Source organism: Podospora anserina, chromosome 2 (genome assembly GCF_000226545.1).
Source record: "Podospora anserina S mat+ genomic DNA chromosome 2, supercontig 2".
Taxonomy (NCBI): Eukaryota; Fungi; Ascomycota; class Sordariomycetes; order Sordariales; family Podosporaceae; genus Podospora; species Podospora anserina.
Window position 1 is genome coordinate 4,078,168 of NW_001914858.1, and position 17,299 is coordinate 4,095,466.

The following is a 17,299-nucleotide window of genomic DNA, read 5'->3' on the forward strand; positions in this document are numbered from 1 at the left end:
GAGCCCATTTTTAGCAGAAGCGGGCCTCTCTTATTCTCCCCCCCACTGTAAAGCCAGGGGACCGTGATAGTGTTAAAAGTTGGGTGGATTACACCTTTGAATAACTGTATCGTTGGTGATTTGCTTTGAAAGCAACAAACGCCAGAGGGAGGCAAAAAAACCACGAGACCCGATTCCGCCTTTCTCAGCTTTCTGGAAAAGCCAGTCTCGTCCCAACCACAGCTCACCTCTCGCCAATTCGGTGAAACAACCAAGGTACCCCTCCCCTCCTCCCGCCGCCCCAGCAGCTTTCTGGAGCTCGCCCACACCCACTCTCCTTGCTCCTTCGCAAGAGGACCAACTGGGAAAGTCGCCTCTCTCTCTGTCCGACCGCCGACCGCCCAACTGCTGCTTGCCTTCAGCCTTACCCATCTGACAATCCCAAAATCCGCTTTCAAACTTCAATCAAACGGCGGCTTTGGCGACTTGCACACACACCCCGCACCCTGCAACATTTTAAGGGGAGCCCGACCGACTGTCCAACCGGCGACCCCCTTTACAGCCTTACTCCCCGTAATCCTCCCTCTTTGCCGCCGATAGTAAGAGTATCGATAGTCGATAGTATCTTTTCCTCCTCCCACTCCCCCAGCCTATTCAGTTCTCAACGACGTCGATCAACATGGACACCGAGGACGCCGGCGCCCAGGGCTTCGACCCCCGCACCCAGCAGGTCGACAACGCCATCCGCGCCATACAGCAGAAGAAGCCGCTCCCTGAGATTGACTTTACCATTCATGTGATGGAGGATGGCACTCAGGTCAGCACCCAGGAGAGAGTCTGCAAAGGTAGAGAACAACTCTCTCGACCCATTCAAGTACTGGTACTGACATTGTTACCCCCCCCCCCCCTCCCATCCAGATGTGCAAGCTCCCGCCATGTACAAGCCCACCGACGACCAATTCTTCGAGGACGAGTCGCAACAAAAGCCCAACATTCAGTTCCTAAAGCAGCACTTCTACCGCGAGGGCCGCTTGACTGAGGAGCAGGCGCTATGGATCCTCAAGAAGGGCACCGAGATCCTCCGCGCCGAGCCCAACCTACTCGAGATGGACGCGCCCATCACCGTCTGCGGTGACGTCCACGGCCAGTACTACGACTTGATGAAGCTGTTTGAGGTCGGCGGCGACCCGGCGGAGACGAGGTATCTGTTCTTGGGCGACTATGTCGACCGTGGCTACTTCAGTATCGAGTGCGTGTTGTACCTGTGGGCGCTCAAGATTCACTACCCCAAGTCTCTGTGGCTGCTGCGTGGCAACCACGAGTGTCGCCACCTGACGGATTACTTCACCTTCAAGCTCGAGTGCAAGCACAAGTACTCCGAGGCCATCTACGAGGCATGCATGGAGTCGTTCTGTTCGTTGCCGCTGGCGGCTGTCATGAACAAGCAGTTTTTGTGCATCCACGGCGGTCTCAGCCCGGAGCTGCACACGCTGGATGACATTAGAAATATCGACCGCTTCCGCGAACCCCCCACCCAAGGCCTAATGTGCGACATCCTCTGGGCCGACCCCCTCGAGGACTTTGGCCAAGAAAAAACCACCGACTACTTCCACCACAACCACGTCCGCGGCTGCTCCTACTTCTTCTCCTACCCGGCCGCCTGCCACTTCCTCGAGAAGAACAATCTGCTCTCTGTCATCCGCGCCCACGAGGCCCAGGACGCGGGGTACCGAATGTACCGTAAGACCCGCACAACGGGCTTCCCCTCGGTCATGACCATCTTTTCCGCCCCCAACTATCTGGACGTGTACAACAACAAGGCGGCGGTTCTAAAGTACGAGAATAACGTCATGAACATTAGACAGTTCAACTGCACCCCCCACCCGTACTGGCTCCCCAACTTCATGGACGTCTTCACCTGGTCGCTGCCCTTTGTGGGAGAAAAGATCACGGACATGTTGATTGCCATCCTGTCAACCTGCTCCGAGGAGGAACTCCGCGAGGAATCATCCGCCTCCTCGCCCGGTCCAGTATCCCCCCCCTTGCCCTCGGCCTCGAGCGTCGGGAGCCAAGATCCGGAATCGATCGAATTCAAGAGACGTGCGATCAAGAACAAGATTTTGGCCATCGGACGACTGTCGAGGGTCTTCCAGGTTTTGAGAGAGGAATCCGAGAAGGTGTCGGAGCTCAAGACGGTCAGCGGCGGGAGATTGCCCGCCGGCACGCTGATGCTCGGCGCCGAGGGGATCAAGAATGCGATTTCGAGCTTTGAGGACGCCAGGAAGGTGGACATTCAGAACGAGAGGCTGCCGCCTAGCCATGACGAGGTGCAGAAGCAGAAGGACGAGGAGCACGCCCAGGCGCTGGAGCGGGCGACGAGGGAGGCGGAGCAGGATAAGAAGTTGCAGACGCTGAGTAGGAGGTTGAGCACGTGAGTTTTTTCTCTTCTTTTTTCCCTTTCCCTCCAAGTCATGAGTTATTTTTTTTTTGGCTTGGTTGATTTTGTTTTTGCGAGAAACTAATACGGGGTATCTTGGTACTAATACAGGGGTGAATAAAATAGGGATCGCAAGCGGTAGTCGATTCCAAGCTTTTGCTCTTGTGTTTTTGGCTTTTGGAAGAAGAATGGAGGTGGTGATCAGGAAACGGGGAAAGAGTTGGCTGTGTTGGTTGGTTAAGTGGATGAATGATGGGCTGGATCCGTGTACTGTCCAAGTCAGTGTGTGTGTGTGTGGGTTGTGTGAGTGTGTGTGGGTGTGTGTTCAATAAAGGGTCGCGGCGAGAAAGATACTACCTACATATTTTTCCTCTCTCAACTTCTCACACCTAAATCACACACAGTATCCGTATGAAAGTAATGTCAGATATATCGGGTATTTGTTGCAAACCTCTCTTTCACTGCGGTCACATGCAAAACAAACGAGGTTAAAAATAACAATCCATACAAGTTCCTATCGATCATGCCCCTCCCTATGAACCAAGTCCCATCCATCCATCGTCCGTCCATCTTTGCTTGCTCTCTCTCTCTCACAAATGTTCGCCATCAGGTCGTCCCACACTGCACAACCAAAACCTCCTTAGTCAAGGAGGCGAGGGCGTATCCTTCACGCTCCTCCACTCTTCTCGACTTCACAAATATAACAAAATGAAAAACCACCCCCAACCACACACACCATCCATCATCCCAGAAAAAAATTGAATGCCCCATTTTTCTTTCCATCAATAGGCCTGAGAAACCAAAAAAAAAAAAAAAAAAAAAAAAAAAAAAGAACAAAAAACCCAAGCTAACAAAACGAGCGCCCCGATAAAACACTGACAGGGATGTACATATACAACGCGCTGCCGCTGTGTCTCTAACAACATCGAGCAGCAACAACGATCATCATCTACATAAAACAATAACCGCACCTTGTCTACTACTTCCAAAGTTTCAAAACTCAGCCCTTGAGGAACAAGTCTCCAGCGCCGTTCCGTGTTGTTCGTGCCCGATCGGGGTGGTCTAATCCCAACAGATCATCCGTGTTCGTTGCAATGTCCCACAGAATATCGTCTACATCAACGACATGTTAGCCGCCATAAACAAAGACAGAAAGAGAGAGGTCCAAAATAAAACTTACCATCTTCCAAATATTGAGGTCGTGAGAATGATGATCTCCGGATCACAGCAAATTTGATCTTCTCAAAACTCTTGCCCTTGATACCAGTGCGCTGTTCCAGCCGCTTCTTGGTGTCGGCAAACTTCTCTCCTTCCTTGACCAAGAATCGGAACGGGATTCCATGCGCTCTGCTGGGCTCGCCGTGGAAGTGGAAGCAGGAAATGAAGTTTGCTTGGTCCGAAACCGCAGCATCCTCAGCGGGCATCCGCTCAGCTATCACCGACGTGTAATCGTTAATGCTGAGCACCGAATAGTCTCTGGCCAGATCTCTGAACCACTTGTGATGACTGCTAGTTTCATAGACGCGGATCTTGCCCGCCTCTTCCTCGCTGGGAATTTTGGCCTTCTTGACCAGAGCCTCGATAAGGTCTTCCACCTGGCCGCTCTTGGGCACCAACACATCGAACTGCTCCTCCTTGGTGATGCCCTCACTCAGCCACGTGATTTTGATGCTCTTCTTGGTATCCAACTCGGCCAAGCTCATGTCGAGCACCTCAAAATACAGAGCATCGTTACGCTGATTCATGTTAAGTTGTCCGTAACCGGCCGGGATGAGGATGTTGGCCAACGACTGATGCCCACGCTTCACCGCCGTCCGGGGGTTGTTAGAGCTAGCATTAACCGTGTAAAACCGCAGGTGCGTTGGCTCAACGTTGAGCTTCTCACCAACCTTCTCACACAGCTTGTCGTAGTTCATTTTCGTGTTGAGAACCAGACTGAACTCCGGGTACTGCTTGGGATCGCACTTCTGGGGGTGAGCGTGGAAATCCACATTCTTCTTGTTGTTGAGAAAGTCGTAGTAATCCCGAACATCCTCGTAGCGATCGACCGCCCTGATCCTGACAAAGTAAGCCACTGTGTTCGAAAAGAAGATCAGGATAACAACTTACGTTTCTTCAGAGCCCTGCCTTTCGGCGCCGAGCCCCAATTTGTACTTCTTCTCGTCACGGGTTCGCTGGAAGCAAATAATGTCTCCATCTTGAAGCTCGGCAGCTTTCAGCGTCAGCTTGACCTTGAGACCCTCGATCATGCTAGGCTTGATTTCCTCCCACAACATGATCTTTTCGTCACTGGGCAGCTTCTCGCCCCAGTTCATCTTTTTCAAAATGACCGGAATGAGATCCTCAACCTTCTTTTCCTTGCTGAAATAAATGTGGCCAACACCCCGCAAGCACTGCGACTCGACGTCGAACCATTTCAGGAAGAGTAGGATCAAGTCATTTTTGACAACCACACCATTCGGGAGCCCGGGATAGGTCGGCCAGACGGCAGCCCCATCAGCGTCGACTTCGTCAGCAATTTCAACCCACACACGGAGCGCTTGATCCCGGTGTGCCGTGGCTCTGCTGTACGTCTCTTCGACTGTCGGGCGAAGATCCATCACTGGCTGGTCTGGTCTGACTGTCTTGTTTTGCCGGTTCACCATGATCCATAATCGCACGCGTCTTGGATCCTCTCCAATGTCGGCGGCTATCTCGTTGGCCAAGTCTGCCATTGACGCCGTGCGAAGGAGCTTGTACTGCTTGTAGGAGCCCGGCTCCGAACCCACGGCGGCATCAAATGCCGTCAGGTCAACTCCGCCATGAGCCTTGAACGTCTCATCTGTGACGGCTTTGACCCCGAGGTAAAGGTGTTGTTCTTCTCTCTCCTTGCGCTTAGCTTCACGGGCAGCATGTTCTTGCTCGAACTTTTTCTGGAGGTGTTCCGGAGCATCGGCTGGCGTGACAGGGCAGAGAATCTTGTCCAATCTCGACTTCCGGATGTAAACCAGCATGTAGGCGCTGTTTGGCCGCATGATGGGTTGTTTCTTGGCGTTGAGTTGGGGACGGCCACCAGTTGTCTTGTAGAAGCCGCCAAAGTTCTCCTCCAGGACCTCGCGTTTCGTGGCCTTGGTGACCTTATCATCGTCATATTTGTACCACCAGCCATCCTTTTCTGGTTTCAGGAACGCATAGTAGTGACCCGCATTGAGATCACCGCTGTGTACCAGAACACCGTGAAGCTCGTATTCCCATGGCTCGGACCTATCAGCCTCCTTTGACAGATAGGCCGAGGCATCAAACTCCTCGGGAAACTCGTAGCGATCATTGATCTTCATCATAGTGTCGAGGTTGATGTCGTACTCGAACCGCTTCAGCTGCAAATGGAGGACGTCCGGGAAGCTGTTGAAGATGACTCCCTTGTCGGCGTCCTGCAACTTGTACGTGTCTCCGGCAAAGTACTGGTTTTCTCCGTCGAGCTTCTCCACCTGGATGTAGTCTTGAAAACTATCCAGCAGATTCGCGTTCCCGCTGACATTAAGCTGAACGTCCCAAAAGTCCTCGACGCGACTTGATTCGTAGGGGACGTTGATGCAGGAGATGTAGGTTTTGATCTTGCCGCTGAACATCATGGGAAGCGCCTTTTCCAGGTCGGTGCCCTTCATCTTGTCCTCCATACGCTCCATGAGCTTCCTAGAAAGCTCTTGCACATCTTGCTGCTCAAAAATGTGCCGCGTTTCCCAGCCAAAAGACTTGGTGAGCTCGTTGGTGCTAACAGCGACGTTCGAAGTCTGAAGTTGGTAGAAGAGTCTCTGCAGTGTATAAGCGCTGTTTTTCATATCCTCTTCGTGCTCTGTGGGGATGCTGTAAATGGCCTTGCGGAACGCATTGGTAAAGTATAATGACTGGAGGAGTGAGTTGAGGTAACAGGTAGCGCCTTGGTTCTTAAGACCAACGTAGCCAGTCTCCTTCTTGGAATCGTAGTTGTTGAAGTTGTGCCATAAAACGCCCGTTTCGTCCTCGACAACTCTGACGAAAGCGGTGATGTTGGCAGCATCGTTTTCCACCAGAGGCCTGTCTGCAGTCTCCCAGACAACATTGAACATCTTCCGGCACTCCAGAAACCTAGTGAAGCCCCAGTCGCTCTCCTCCTTGGTGAATCGATGATGCGCCGAGTGATGAAACATTAAGGATGGGTCTTTGGGATTCCACAGGACGAGGGCAAACTGCACACAGCAGCTCCAGTTGTCGGGAACACTGTTGGTGTCGAAACCATGCTCCAGGTAAATGGAGCACTGGTCCAAGACATTATTGCCGTGTGGAAAGAGTAGGATCCGCCTGTCGAGTGTCAGAAAAAAAACCAAAACCAATCAGATAGCCATTGCTCACCATGGGTAACCTCCAGCCTGGAATATGGGCCCTCGCTCCTTCTTATTCATCGTGCGCCATCCTTGCACTTCCCAGGTGTGGACGACATCTTCGAGAATCCGGGGCTCTTCGGCGAGCGGAGGAAGCACTATTTCCTTCATGGCATCACCTATCACGGGGTCAGCACTGCCGGGCGTGGGACAACAAGTGGCAGGTCGGGTGTGTTCAAACATACTATCTGTGGCGAGTACAACATCCGTCTCCATGCTGTCGGGATTGATGATGGCGACATCTTCGGACTCGGTGCCGTTTGGCTCGACGATATGTTCTTCGGGTTGGTCTAGCAGCATGGCATTCGGCGACACAGCGTCGCCATTGTGCTGGTTGTCGGCCTGAAGAGTCAGGTTAGCAAAGCCGGGGATTGGTGAGGCCGAGAGGAGGGGATCGGGCCCAGTCATGACGGCAATCTTGGGGAATAGTTGCAAAATGATTTGGTGGGAAATGTGTCGCAGAGAGTATTGTGTAGAACTGCTCAAGGGCTGTTGGTGGAGGGGGAGGAGTGGTTGTCGAGAAAGCAGAAGCGGAGAGTGCGAGAGTGAGAGGGAAAGTCAAAAAACAAGCAACGAGCGCCTGCTTGTACCTGCAGAATCTTCTTTTCAGACAAGGAAAAGGCTTACCATATCCTACGACCAAAAGCTACTCTGGCAGTCACTGAGGAGCAACGTTGATTTCTTTGGGAAGGGGCGACGTCGTGAGCAGGTGACGGAGGTTGCTGGCGACTGTCTAGCTTCCTTGTGAGCCAGTGGGGAGAGAGGGGTCCACGGATTGGGTGGTTGACGGCTGTCGGGCGATCCGGCACAGCAACTGCAAGCAGCTGTTACGGGGCCAAATTCACCAAGATTCTGGGGGGGCCGGAACACGTCTCTTTCAGGAATCGCGACTTTGCTTCAGGTGGGCGGGATCAAGGGTTGGATGCCCGGCACTCGTGGTGGACTGGGGAAATATGTCCAGGTGGAATGGGATCTGGGGAAGGCAAAAAGAAACCCACCTGAACCTCTCTGCTGCCAAATGGCCAAGCGGGCGCAGCATCTGGGCTTGGCCTGACTGTTAAGTCACAACCGGTGCATGTGGCGTTCACCACGCTCGCCACTATTGTACAGAGAGCCAGTTCATGTAGCTCCTTAACATGCACAGTTTGAGCCCCGCCATGACGTGGGGACAACGAACTAGAAGATAATATCCACAACAGCTTACAAAACGCTGTCAATGTCGCTGTCAATCCTTCTCCAATAATATGGGTGCAAAGTTAACATTTTGATTCTTCTTTTTATTCTATAGCCACAAGACATGCTTGCCAAAGACTACAGGTATGAGGTATGTTGTGTCCGTGCTCTTTCAAAAGACAGCTAAGTGGGGAGCACCGTGTGAATGTACCTACTTGCACACACCTGTGCTTTCAAGGCTCTATGACACTCAGCTTTACAAGCAGTGAAATGAGCTTAGATTCTCTATGGTAGGTTCTAAATGTCTTTTTCTAAAGATGAAAGCTATGAGAGACTGATCTCTGAGCTAGGAATGAGGCGATATTCAAGCCTGAGGCTGGGCCAACGGCAATAGTTTTCAGCCACACAAGACACATCTCTCGCAGAGCACAGGCTGAGATCTTGCACAACTCGAGTGGCAATACGTAGGACAAGTACCTGAAAGCCATCCTCAGCCGAAGTCGAACAACAGCATGTTCAACCGCCTTCTTGTCAGAGCAACGGCAACAGATGAAAGCACATGTCCAAAAGACTTACAAGGCCAGGCGCACGGATCATAAGTAACATGTGGGGTAATTAGGTAGATGCCGGTTCCCGTCAGGAAGGAACTACCTCGGGGGAGAGGGCCTGATCTGACTCCCATGCCGCATTGCAACCTACTGTGGGCAGACATCATTGTCTTTGAAAGAGAGCTCATGCAACTGCACCATGGCCGCCGGAGCAACGTGTGCGTGTGCTTTTAGAAATAACACCTTCTCTCCTTGAAACCTGCTCCATGTTGTAGCACCTCCTCCTCTCCACTTTCGCGCCCAATGTAAGACATCTTCATACTGAACGGCTTTGTGAACCAATTCCGATCTCGGCCGCCACCTTTTCCTTCACATCGCATGGCACCGACGGTATGCGGCGCCTTCAACATGTCACGGCCGCCGTCCGGTTGAGTAGTAGAGCGGGGGAGCTGAGAACCTTGGGCGCGGCGGCGGCGGCGGCACTCATTCAGCTGCCAAATCGGCGACACAGTCATAGCAGCAGCCAAAGTCATGCCCATAGTCCAAAGTGGCGTCCGGTGTCAGTGTTGGATGAGTATGTTGCGCAACCTCAGAGATCCATGTTTCCAAACCTCCAGCCAGTGATCAGTTTCTAACCTTCTTCCTTGCAGATGGGTTGCAAAAGAGGCCAGGCCCATCAGCCTGCGCCAGCTCATGGTGTTTGGCCGGTCGTTGACAGAATCAAGACTCATCAGCTCAGCCAACTATGTTCGGACCGAGCTACCAACACGAATCGCCCACCGTATCCGGGACATGCAGAAGCTCCCCTACGTTGTAGTCACCAACAAGCACTTCAACGAAGTATACGACCTATACTACACTGCCTTTGACACCTTCCGCAAAGTCCGCGAGGTCAAAAACTTGGACGACAATGACCGTCTCTGTGCCACCATCCGAACCATGCTCAACGCCCACCTAACCGTCATCCCCAAACTCGCCATGGGTATCCTCGAGTGCAACGGCCTCAAAGACGCGGCCGAGCTCGACAAGTTCATGAACACCATCCTCCGCTCCCGCATCTCCCGAAGAGTAATAGCAGAACAACACCTAGCCCTAACCGAAACCTTTCACGCCCCTTGGTTCTCCCCGGGGGCAAAACTCTCCGAATCCGACTTCATAGGCGAGGTCTTTTTGAGATGCGTAGCCAAAGACGTCGTCTCCCGCTGCGGCGACGCCGTCACCTCCATCGCCCGCCGCGCCTACGGCCCTGACATCGCCCTCCCCGAAATCAAAATCGTCGGCCATCTCGAGGCGAACTTTCCGTACATCCTCTCCCACCTCGAGTACATCATCGGGGAGCTCCTCCGGAATTCTGTCCAGGCCGTGGTGGAAAAACATCAGAAATCAAAGAACAAATCGGCACAGCCTCCCCCGATAGAGGTCACAATCTGCGAATCAAACCAACACGTCATCATCCGGATTTCTGACCAAGGAGGGGGGATACCAAGGGAGAGCATGCCCTACCTCTGGTCCTTCTCCAAGGGTCCGGCATCAAAAGAAATCCTTGCCAACCTGGGGCAAGTCCCCAAGATGGCGGCCACGATGCAGGAGCTCCAGATTGACGACATTAACCCGGAAAGCAACAAGAAAATTGAGACTTTGCATCAGAAGTACGGGCATCAGAGTGTGCAGTCTTTATCAGCGGAGGAGAAGGAAAGGGAGGACAGGGCCAAGTATAGTTCCTTGGCCAGTCTGTCGTCGAGGCCCCCGAATTTGAGGTTGGGGATGGGCTTACCGCTGAGCAGGGTGTATGCAGAGTATTGGGCCGGCTCGCTGGCGCTGCACAGCCTGGAGGGGTATGGGGTGGATGCGTTTTTGCAGATTAGCAAGCTGGGGAACAAGAATGAGCAGCTGACTACGAGGGCGACGATGGATGCTGTTTAGTGGGTATCAGTCGGTCTTCCCTGTCTCGAGCAATATAAAGCGTTTTTGAACACCACCAACAACAAAAAAAGCTGGGGCCGGTAATGAAGAAAGGGTTGTTGAGGCCTCTTGTTTACCGGGTATTTTGGTTGGGGAATTATGTATACACAAGACACCAAGTTGCTAATGAAATCAATAAAGGTTGGAAATCATCCTGGGCTTTTTATTAACCAAGAATCAGGTTGGATTGATATGCTGAAATACTTTTCAACCGACAGAGCTTGTCTACTCACACTTTGTCGCCAGCAATGCAATTACAAGTGCCGCCGCATCTTCAAACAAAAACTCCCACGCAATGTGTAACAGCCTTTCTCATTATTTGGTATCATGAAAGGGGGAGGGGGAAGGGGTGACTAGACAGACGACTAAAAGACGACTAAATTACATCGTGACTAAGTCTCAAAAAAAAAGTTGTAAAAAAGGAGATAAAAAAAGGGGGAGTTGCTTTCTTTCGCGAGAGAAACAAAAAAAAAAGCTCGATAAAAAAAGAGAAGAAGGCAGGACGACAAAAAAGAGATATCAAGTATATCTTTTTCCCTCCCCTTTCCCCCCAATGTGTGTAGTCTTTCTTTCTCCGAACACCTTGCGCATCCTTTTCGAATAAATTTGGCGGAGCAAAAAAAGAAACAACAGCAACGATAGAAAAGTGAAACCCCCGGAGATTATAGGCAACCCAACCAAATCCGCTTAATCACCGCCGCATCACCCCATAGCAAATTCGTGAGCATATCCATGAAGGCCGAAAGTCGTCACTGTTTGGACAAACAAACGGGCCAAAATGTGTGTGGTGTCCGGAGGCAGTGGTTTGAAGCAAGGTTGCCCCTGAGAGTCGCCACAAGCTCATCCCAAAGCTCCGGTGGAGACTGCCGTTTAGCGGCGCCCGTGGCTGCGGACAGCGCTGCCTTGCAGCTGCTCCAGATCGCCCTCCAACTGTTTGATCTGGGCATGAGTCTGCTCGAGGTCCTTGTTGAGGCGGTCGCGCTCGGCAATGAGTTTCTGCTCCCATTGCCTGAAGCGCTGCTCCTCGATCTTGACCTGCTCGGTGAAGCGCTTGCGGAGCGCCTCCTCCTCCTCCTTGAACTTGGGGTTGTCCAACTTCCGGGGGCGGGCCTCGCCAAACTTGCGCGTCTCCATCTGCTGGGCGCGGTACGCCTCGTAGTGCAACTCCTCGGTCGTGTGGATGAGGTCCAACATGTGGGTGCGGATCAGGATCGACCGAAGCTTCTTGAAGTCGCAGTGGTCCTCATTCTCAACCTCGGCAACGCCCCACGAATATTGCCGGCCCTTGACAATACGCCCGTCATTAGTCTTGACGTCCTTCTCAGAGCCGATAACAGCGAAAGGCATAGCCGCCATAAGAGTGCGGGCGTGCTGGGCAGCTGGTTCGTCGTCCTCCTCAATAGGGGGCTGGTAGATCTTGATGTTTTGGGCCTCGATGACAGCGCGGATCTGAAAGCGGTTGAGTCAGCATGGAGCTCCGCCAAACACGGGCAAATTAGGTGTCTCACTCTTGACTTGAACTTGGCCAAGTCGGCCGGACTGAGGGTGTCAGCCTTGGCAATAACTGGGATAAGGTTGACGCGGGAGCACAGGCGCTTCATGACCTCGATATCGAGAGGCTTAAGAGTGTGGCCGGTGGGGCGGATGAAATACAAGCAGGCGTGTACACGGAGATCGATCTTGTCCTGACGACGGGGTTGCTGCTCCTGAAGCATGTAGGACTCGTGCTGGTCGTCGAGGAACTCGATAATGGGCATCCACGAGTCTCTGTTGTTGACATAGTCGCCGAAGCCAGGGGTGTCAATAACGGTGAGGCGGACTGGAACCTAGGTCAGCCATGATCCCGACATCGTTGACTTTGTTTGCCATTATACCCTTGAAGAACTTCTCCTCCAACTCGGCCTTGGTGATCTCAATCTCGACGGTCTTGTCCACTTGCTTCTGGTGGCGGCGCTTGTGGTCGGCATAGTTCTTGATGGTGGTGGAGAAGAGCGTGTTAATGAATGTTGTCTTTCCCAACCCGGACTCGCCAGCAACCTAGATTTTGAAATGACAATAGTAAGCAAACGTCCTCCCCTAACTCTGTATAACAGTTATGCTCACCATGATGGTGAAAGCGGCGCCCCTCTTCGCAACGATCTTGTGGCGCTGGTTGGGCAGGTTGGCAATGCCAATTGGCGAGGCGCTCTCCGCGTTAGAAGGGGCCATCTTGTCGACGCGACAGGTTGATGGGGATGTAGCGTGTGTTTGTGAGGATTGGGGTGTCGGCTGCTACGGGGACAGCGTGTAGAAGTACAAGAGGGTATCGCAGGAAAGGGAAATGCGTCTCGGGCAGTTGTTTACGGGCGGTGGGAGAGAATGGAGAGCTCTGTGCTTCAGGGGAATTTCGCTGTCAAATTTCCAGACCAATGCAGCAGGTGGTGCACGGATCAGCACGAGAACCCACGGCTGAGCAACGGGAAGCAAATTGAGTGGGTCCCCATCACCCCCTTTCCACTTTCCCCAGCTACGAAGTGCCTCAAGTGCCAATGGGCTGCCAAGGGTCCCTCGCCGAGCTAAACGCATTCAAGACATCGGATGTTAGGAGAAAGAATTCGCCGACCCCGCCAAAATATTCAAGCTTGGCGATAGCAGCTATCAAGGTTATTTTTTTGATTTGATCGTTATCAGTCTCGTCTCGGTAGAGAAAACACCACCACCACCGACCATGAAGACGGATTTCAAGTTCTCCAATCTGCTGGGGACAGTCTACTGCCAGGGCAATCTGCTGTTCAGTCCCGACGGCACCCATCTCTTCTCTCCTGTCGGCAACAGGGTCACAGTCTTCAACCTTGTCGACAACAAGTCATACACGCTCCCCTTCGCCCACCGAAAGAACATCTCGAGGATAGGCCTGACCCCCCAGGGAAATATTCTCCTCTCTGTCGACGAAGATGGCCATGCCATTCTCACCAACATCCCGCGTCGTGTCGTACTATACCACTTTTCCTTCAAGTCAAAAGTAACCGCCCTCTCGTTTGCGCCATCGGGTCGCCATTTCGCAGTTGGATTGGGGAGGAAAATCGAGGTCTGGCACGTCCCATCGACTCCAGATACCAACGAGGAAGGCGATCTCGAATTTGCGCCGTTTGTGCGCCACCACACACACACACAACACTTTGACGATGTCCGGCACATCGAGTGGTCGCACGACTCCCGCTTCTTCCTCAGCGCATCCAAGGATCTGACTGCGAGGATATGGAGCTTGAACGCAGAAGAAGGGTTCACGCCCTCGGTTTTGTCGGGACATAAGCAGGGCGTGGTCGCTGCCTGGTTCTCCAAGGACCAAGAAACAATCTACACAGTCAGCAAGGACGGAGCCGTCTTTGACTGGCAGTACGTCGCAAAGCCGGGGCAAGACGAGGATGAGATCATGGATGAGGAGGATATGCAATGGCGGATCGTTGACAAGCACTACTTTATGCAAAACGGCGCAACCCTTCGATGCGCCGCCTTTCACCCCGAATCAAATCTTTTGGTCGCTGGTTTCTCGAACGGTATCTTTGGATTGTACGAGATGCCCGATTTCAACCAGATTCACACCCTTAATATCTCGCAAAACGAAATCGACTTCGTAACGATAAACAAGAGTGGCGAGTGGCTCGCTTTCGGTGCGTCAAAGTTGGGTCAGCTTTTGGTGTGGGAGTGGCAGTCAGAATCATACATCCTGAAGCAACAAGGGCACTTTGACGCCATGAATGCGCTGGTCTACTCCCCAGATGGCCAAAGAATTGTCACGACGGCCGACGACGGCAAGATCAAGGTGTGGGATATCGAGTCTGGGTTCTGCATAGTAACGTTTACCGAGCACACAAGCGGCATTACAGCGTGCGAGTTCGCCAAGAAGGGCAATGTTCTTTTCACAGCCAGTTTGGACGGGTCCATCAGAGCGTGGGATTTGATCAGATACAGAAACTTCAGGACGTTTACCGCCCCTGAAAGATTATCCTTCTCCTGCATGGCAGTTGATCCAAGCGGTGAAGTTGTTGCGGCTGGTTCTATCGACTCTTTCGACATTCACATTTGGTCCGTCCAGACCGGCCAGCTCCTAGACAGACTTACCGGGCACGAGGGGCCGGTTTCTTCGCTTGTCTTTGCCCCCAACGGTGGTCTCTTGGTTAGTGGCAGTTGGGACAAGACGGCCAGGATATGGTCCATCTTCAACCGAACACAAACCAGCGAGCCTCTGCAGCTCATGTCGGATGTCTTGGACATTGCCTTCAGACCAGACTCCCTACAGATTGCCATCTCCACACTAGACGGCCAGCTGACGTTTTGGTCTGTATCAGAAGCCACCCAAGTCTCCGGTGTCGACGGACGCCGCGATGTATCAGGCGGCCGCAGAATCACAGATCGCCGGACGGCAGCTAACGTCTCGGGCACCAAGAGCTTCAACACCATCCGCTACAGCATGGACGGCTCCTGCGTCCTCGCGGGCGGCAACAGCAAGTACATCTGCCTCTACTCGGCCACAACAATGGTGCTCCTCAAGAAATTCACCGTCAGCGTCAACCTCGCGCTGTCGGGCACGCAAGAGTTCCTCAACAGCAAGCTCGTCACCGAAGCCGGCCCCGCCACCCTCCTCGACGACCAAGGCGAGGCTTCCGATCTGGAAGACCGCATCGACAGGTCGCTGCCCGGCGCCAAGAGGGGCGATCCCGGCGCGAGGAGGAAGAACCCAGAGGTCAGAGTCACGGGCGTGGCTTTCTCGCCGAGCGGGACATCCTTCTGCGCCTGCTCGACAGAAGGCCTGTTGATTTACAGTCTGGACAGCACCGTTCAGTTTGATCCGTTTGATCTCAACATGGAGATCACGCCCGCTTCGACGCTGGGTGTTTTGCAGAATGAAAAGGATTACCTCAAGGCGCTGGTCATGGCGTTCCGTCTCAATGAGGCGGGGTTGGTCCAAAGGGTGTTCCAGGCCATCCCTTACAAAGATATTGGTTTGGTGGTGGAAAACTTCCCTACTGTTTACGTGGCGAGGCTGCTGCGGTATGTGGCCGCCCAGACGGAGCAGTCCCCTCACGTGGAGTTCTGCATGCTGTGGATCAAGGCTCTTGTGGACAAGCACGGCGCGTGGTTGATGGCCAACCGGGGCAAGGTCGATGTCGAGTTGAGGATTGTGTCGAGGGCGGTGGCCAAGATGAGGGACGAGATTAGACGGCTGGCGGATGATAACGTCTACACGGTTGAGTACCTGATTGGGCAGGCCAACAACAAGGCGGCGCAGGCTGGAAAGGGGCCCAAGACTATCGAATGGAATGCTAATGGGGATTTGGAGGTCAAGGCTCTGCCGTCGACGCAGAAGGAGGTCACGATGGATAATATACTGGAGGAAGAAAGTGAAGGGGAGTGGATCGGGATAGAGTGAAGGGAATTTGGATGATTTCGGTTTAATATTATGTTGTACTAGGTTAAAGGCAAAAGGCTGGCGTCGGAAAAAAAAGATTGATACCATTTTGATACCACATCCTGTTTTTCTCTCTACAACTTGCTGTCGTCGACGTTGGGTATGTCCTGCTCTTTGTTAGCCTGCCTTCTCTCGGAAAGGGAAACATGAGAGACATACCTTCCAAGCCTCCTCAAACCCGGCACTCCTCACCCAATGCTCCCCCGGCGCCTCAACCGAGTCAACAATCAAGTGGCATATCTTCTCCCATAACCCTCCTTTAATCATGAACCCTTCTTTCTCTTCATACTCCCGACAAATATTCCTACAAACCACCGTCGCCCTCCCCAGCTTGATAGCATGCCCATCATCCCCAAACCCATGCAACCTACTCACAATCTCCTCCACCATCTTCGCCTTTCCAGGCTGCTTCGGCTCATACCCCTCCAACCTTTCCACCCTCAACTCAGGACACCCCCTAGCCACATACTGCAACAAATCCATCCTAATCTTCCACTCCAACAACCTCCTTTTTGTTTTCTCCGGCACCCAATCCATCTTGTTCATCGTGACAAAAAACGGCGCCGCGTTGACATGGTGCATCAGAAAAAAATCAAACTTCGGCACCTTTTTTTGGTCAGTCATGCTCACCGCCGCCCCAGCCGCGACATAAACCGCCCCATTAAACATCTCCCTCGTCCTCCCCTCCACCTCCCCCTCCTCCACCTTGACCCTCCCAGCCAAGTCAACCATCTCCCCCTTTGCCCGCACCAAAACCCCATCCCGGATCTTATTCCCATCCTCCGACCTCGCCGCCCCTTTCAGTCCCTCCGCCTCCCGTAACAACCCCAGCACCGTCTCCCCTTCTTCCCGCCCCCGTCCCTTTTCTTCAGCAGTCAACAAAAACTCCCTGAGATCATCCCTATGAACAGCCGCCTGCGCCAACCCCTCCGCCACCACCCCAGTCAGCCCCCACTCAAGCCCATACATGAGCTGAATCAGCGGGTGCAAAAACCCTCCAAACAACCTGATTATCAAATCCTCCTTTCCCTCCCCCTCTTCAAATAAATGCCTCGTCACTGTCTCCTTCCATCCCAACCGGTCGATCTCAGGGTGGAAAAATGTTAAAAAGTCCGGGTAGTACTCTTCTTTACCGTAGTATTCTGTCAATGTCTCCGGTGTGAGAGTCACTGACTTAATGAACAGGCAACACCGGCCGTTGGTACGAAGCGTTGGTGTCAGGGGCAGACTGGAGGTGTGATGGCCCCGCCCCGCTTCCCTACAAAGCTATCATCTCCTCCCCCATCTCCTTCTCCAACCCCCACTCCTTCAACAACACCTCTTCCTTCTTTCACCCCCCCCCCACAAACACCCC

The 17,299-nt window shown here is 53.0% G+C and overlaps 6 protein-coding genes across 6 annotated transcripts; 3 read left to right on the forward strand and 3 right to left on the reverse strand.

Annotated features, from left to right (window-relative positions):
• Positions 1 to 658: 658 nt before the first annotated feature.
• On the forward strand, positions 659 to 2,558 carry PODANS_2_11780 (uncharacterized protein; the record flags this gene model as incomplete). The annotated part of the gene is made up of 3 exons (XM_001911959.1): positions 659 to 824; positions 898 to 2,410; positions 2,543 to 2,558. 3 exons carry the CDS (start codon positions 659 to 661, stop codon positions 2,556 to 2,558), a joined length of 1,695 nt encoding a protein of 564 aa, XP_001911994.1.
• An 858-nt stretch (positions 2,559 to 3,416) lies between these two features.
• On the reverse strand, positions 3,417 to 7,221 carry PODANS_2_11790 (uncharacterized protein; the record flags this gene model as incomplete). Its single annotated transcript, XM_001911960.1, has 4 exons — positions 3,417 to 3,529; positions 3,597 to 4,468; positions 4,526 to 6,733; positions 6,785 to 7,221. 4 exons carry the CDS (start codon positions 7,219 to 7,221, stop codon positions 3,417 to 3,419), a joined length of 3,630 nt encoding a protein of 1,209 aa, XP_001911995.1.
• Positions 7,222 to 9,326: 2,105 nt separating this feature from the next.
• PODANS_2_11800 (uncharacterized protein) lies at positions 9,327 to 10,457 on the forward strand (the record flags this gene model as incomplete). The annotated part of the gene is made up of 1 exon (XM_001911961.1): positions 9,327 to 10,457. One exon carries the CDS (start codon positions 9,327 to 9,329, stop codon positions 10,455 to 10,457), a length of 1,131 nt encoding a protein of 376 aa, XP_001911996.1.
• Positions 10,458 to 11,366: 909 nt separating this feature from the next.
• Positions 11,367 to 12,704, reverse strand: PODANS_2_11810 (uncharacterized protein; the record flags this gene model as incomplete). Its single annotated transcript, XM_001911962.1, has 4 exons — positions 11,367 to 11,945; positions 12,005 to 12,315; positions 12,371 to 12,533; positions 12,600 to 12,704. 4 exons carry the CDS (start codon positions 12,702 to 12,704, stop codon positions 11,367 to 11,369), a joined length of 1,158 nt encoding a protein of 385 aa, XP_001911997.1.
• Positions 12,705 to 13,203: 499 nt separating this feature from the next.
• On the forward strand, positions 13,204 to 15,906 carry PODANS_2_11820 (uncharacterized protein; the record flags this gene model as incomplete). Its single annotated transcript, XM_001911963.1, has 1 exon — positions 13,204 to 15,906. The coding sequence occupies one exon, from the start codon at positions 13,204 to 13,206 to the stop codon at positions 15,904 to 15,906; it is 2,703 nt and encodes a 900-aa protein (XP_001911998.1).
• Positions 15,907 to 16,062: 156 nt separating this feature from the next.
• On the reverse strand, positions 16,063 to 16,914 carry PODANS_2_11830 (uncharacterized protein; the record flags this gene model as incomplete). The annotated part of the gene is made up of 1 exon (XM_001911964.1): positions 16,063 to 16,914. The coding sequence occupies one exon, from the start codon at positions 16,912 to 16,914 to the stop codon at positions 16,063 to 16,065; it is 852 nt and encodes a 283-aa protein (XP_001911999.1).
• Between the last annotated feature and the right edge of the window lie 385 nt (positions 16,915 to 17,299).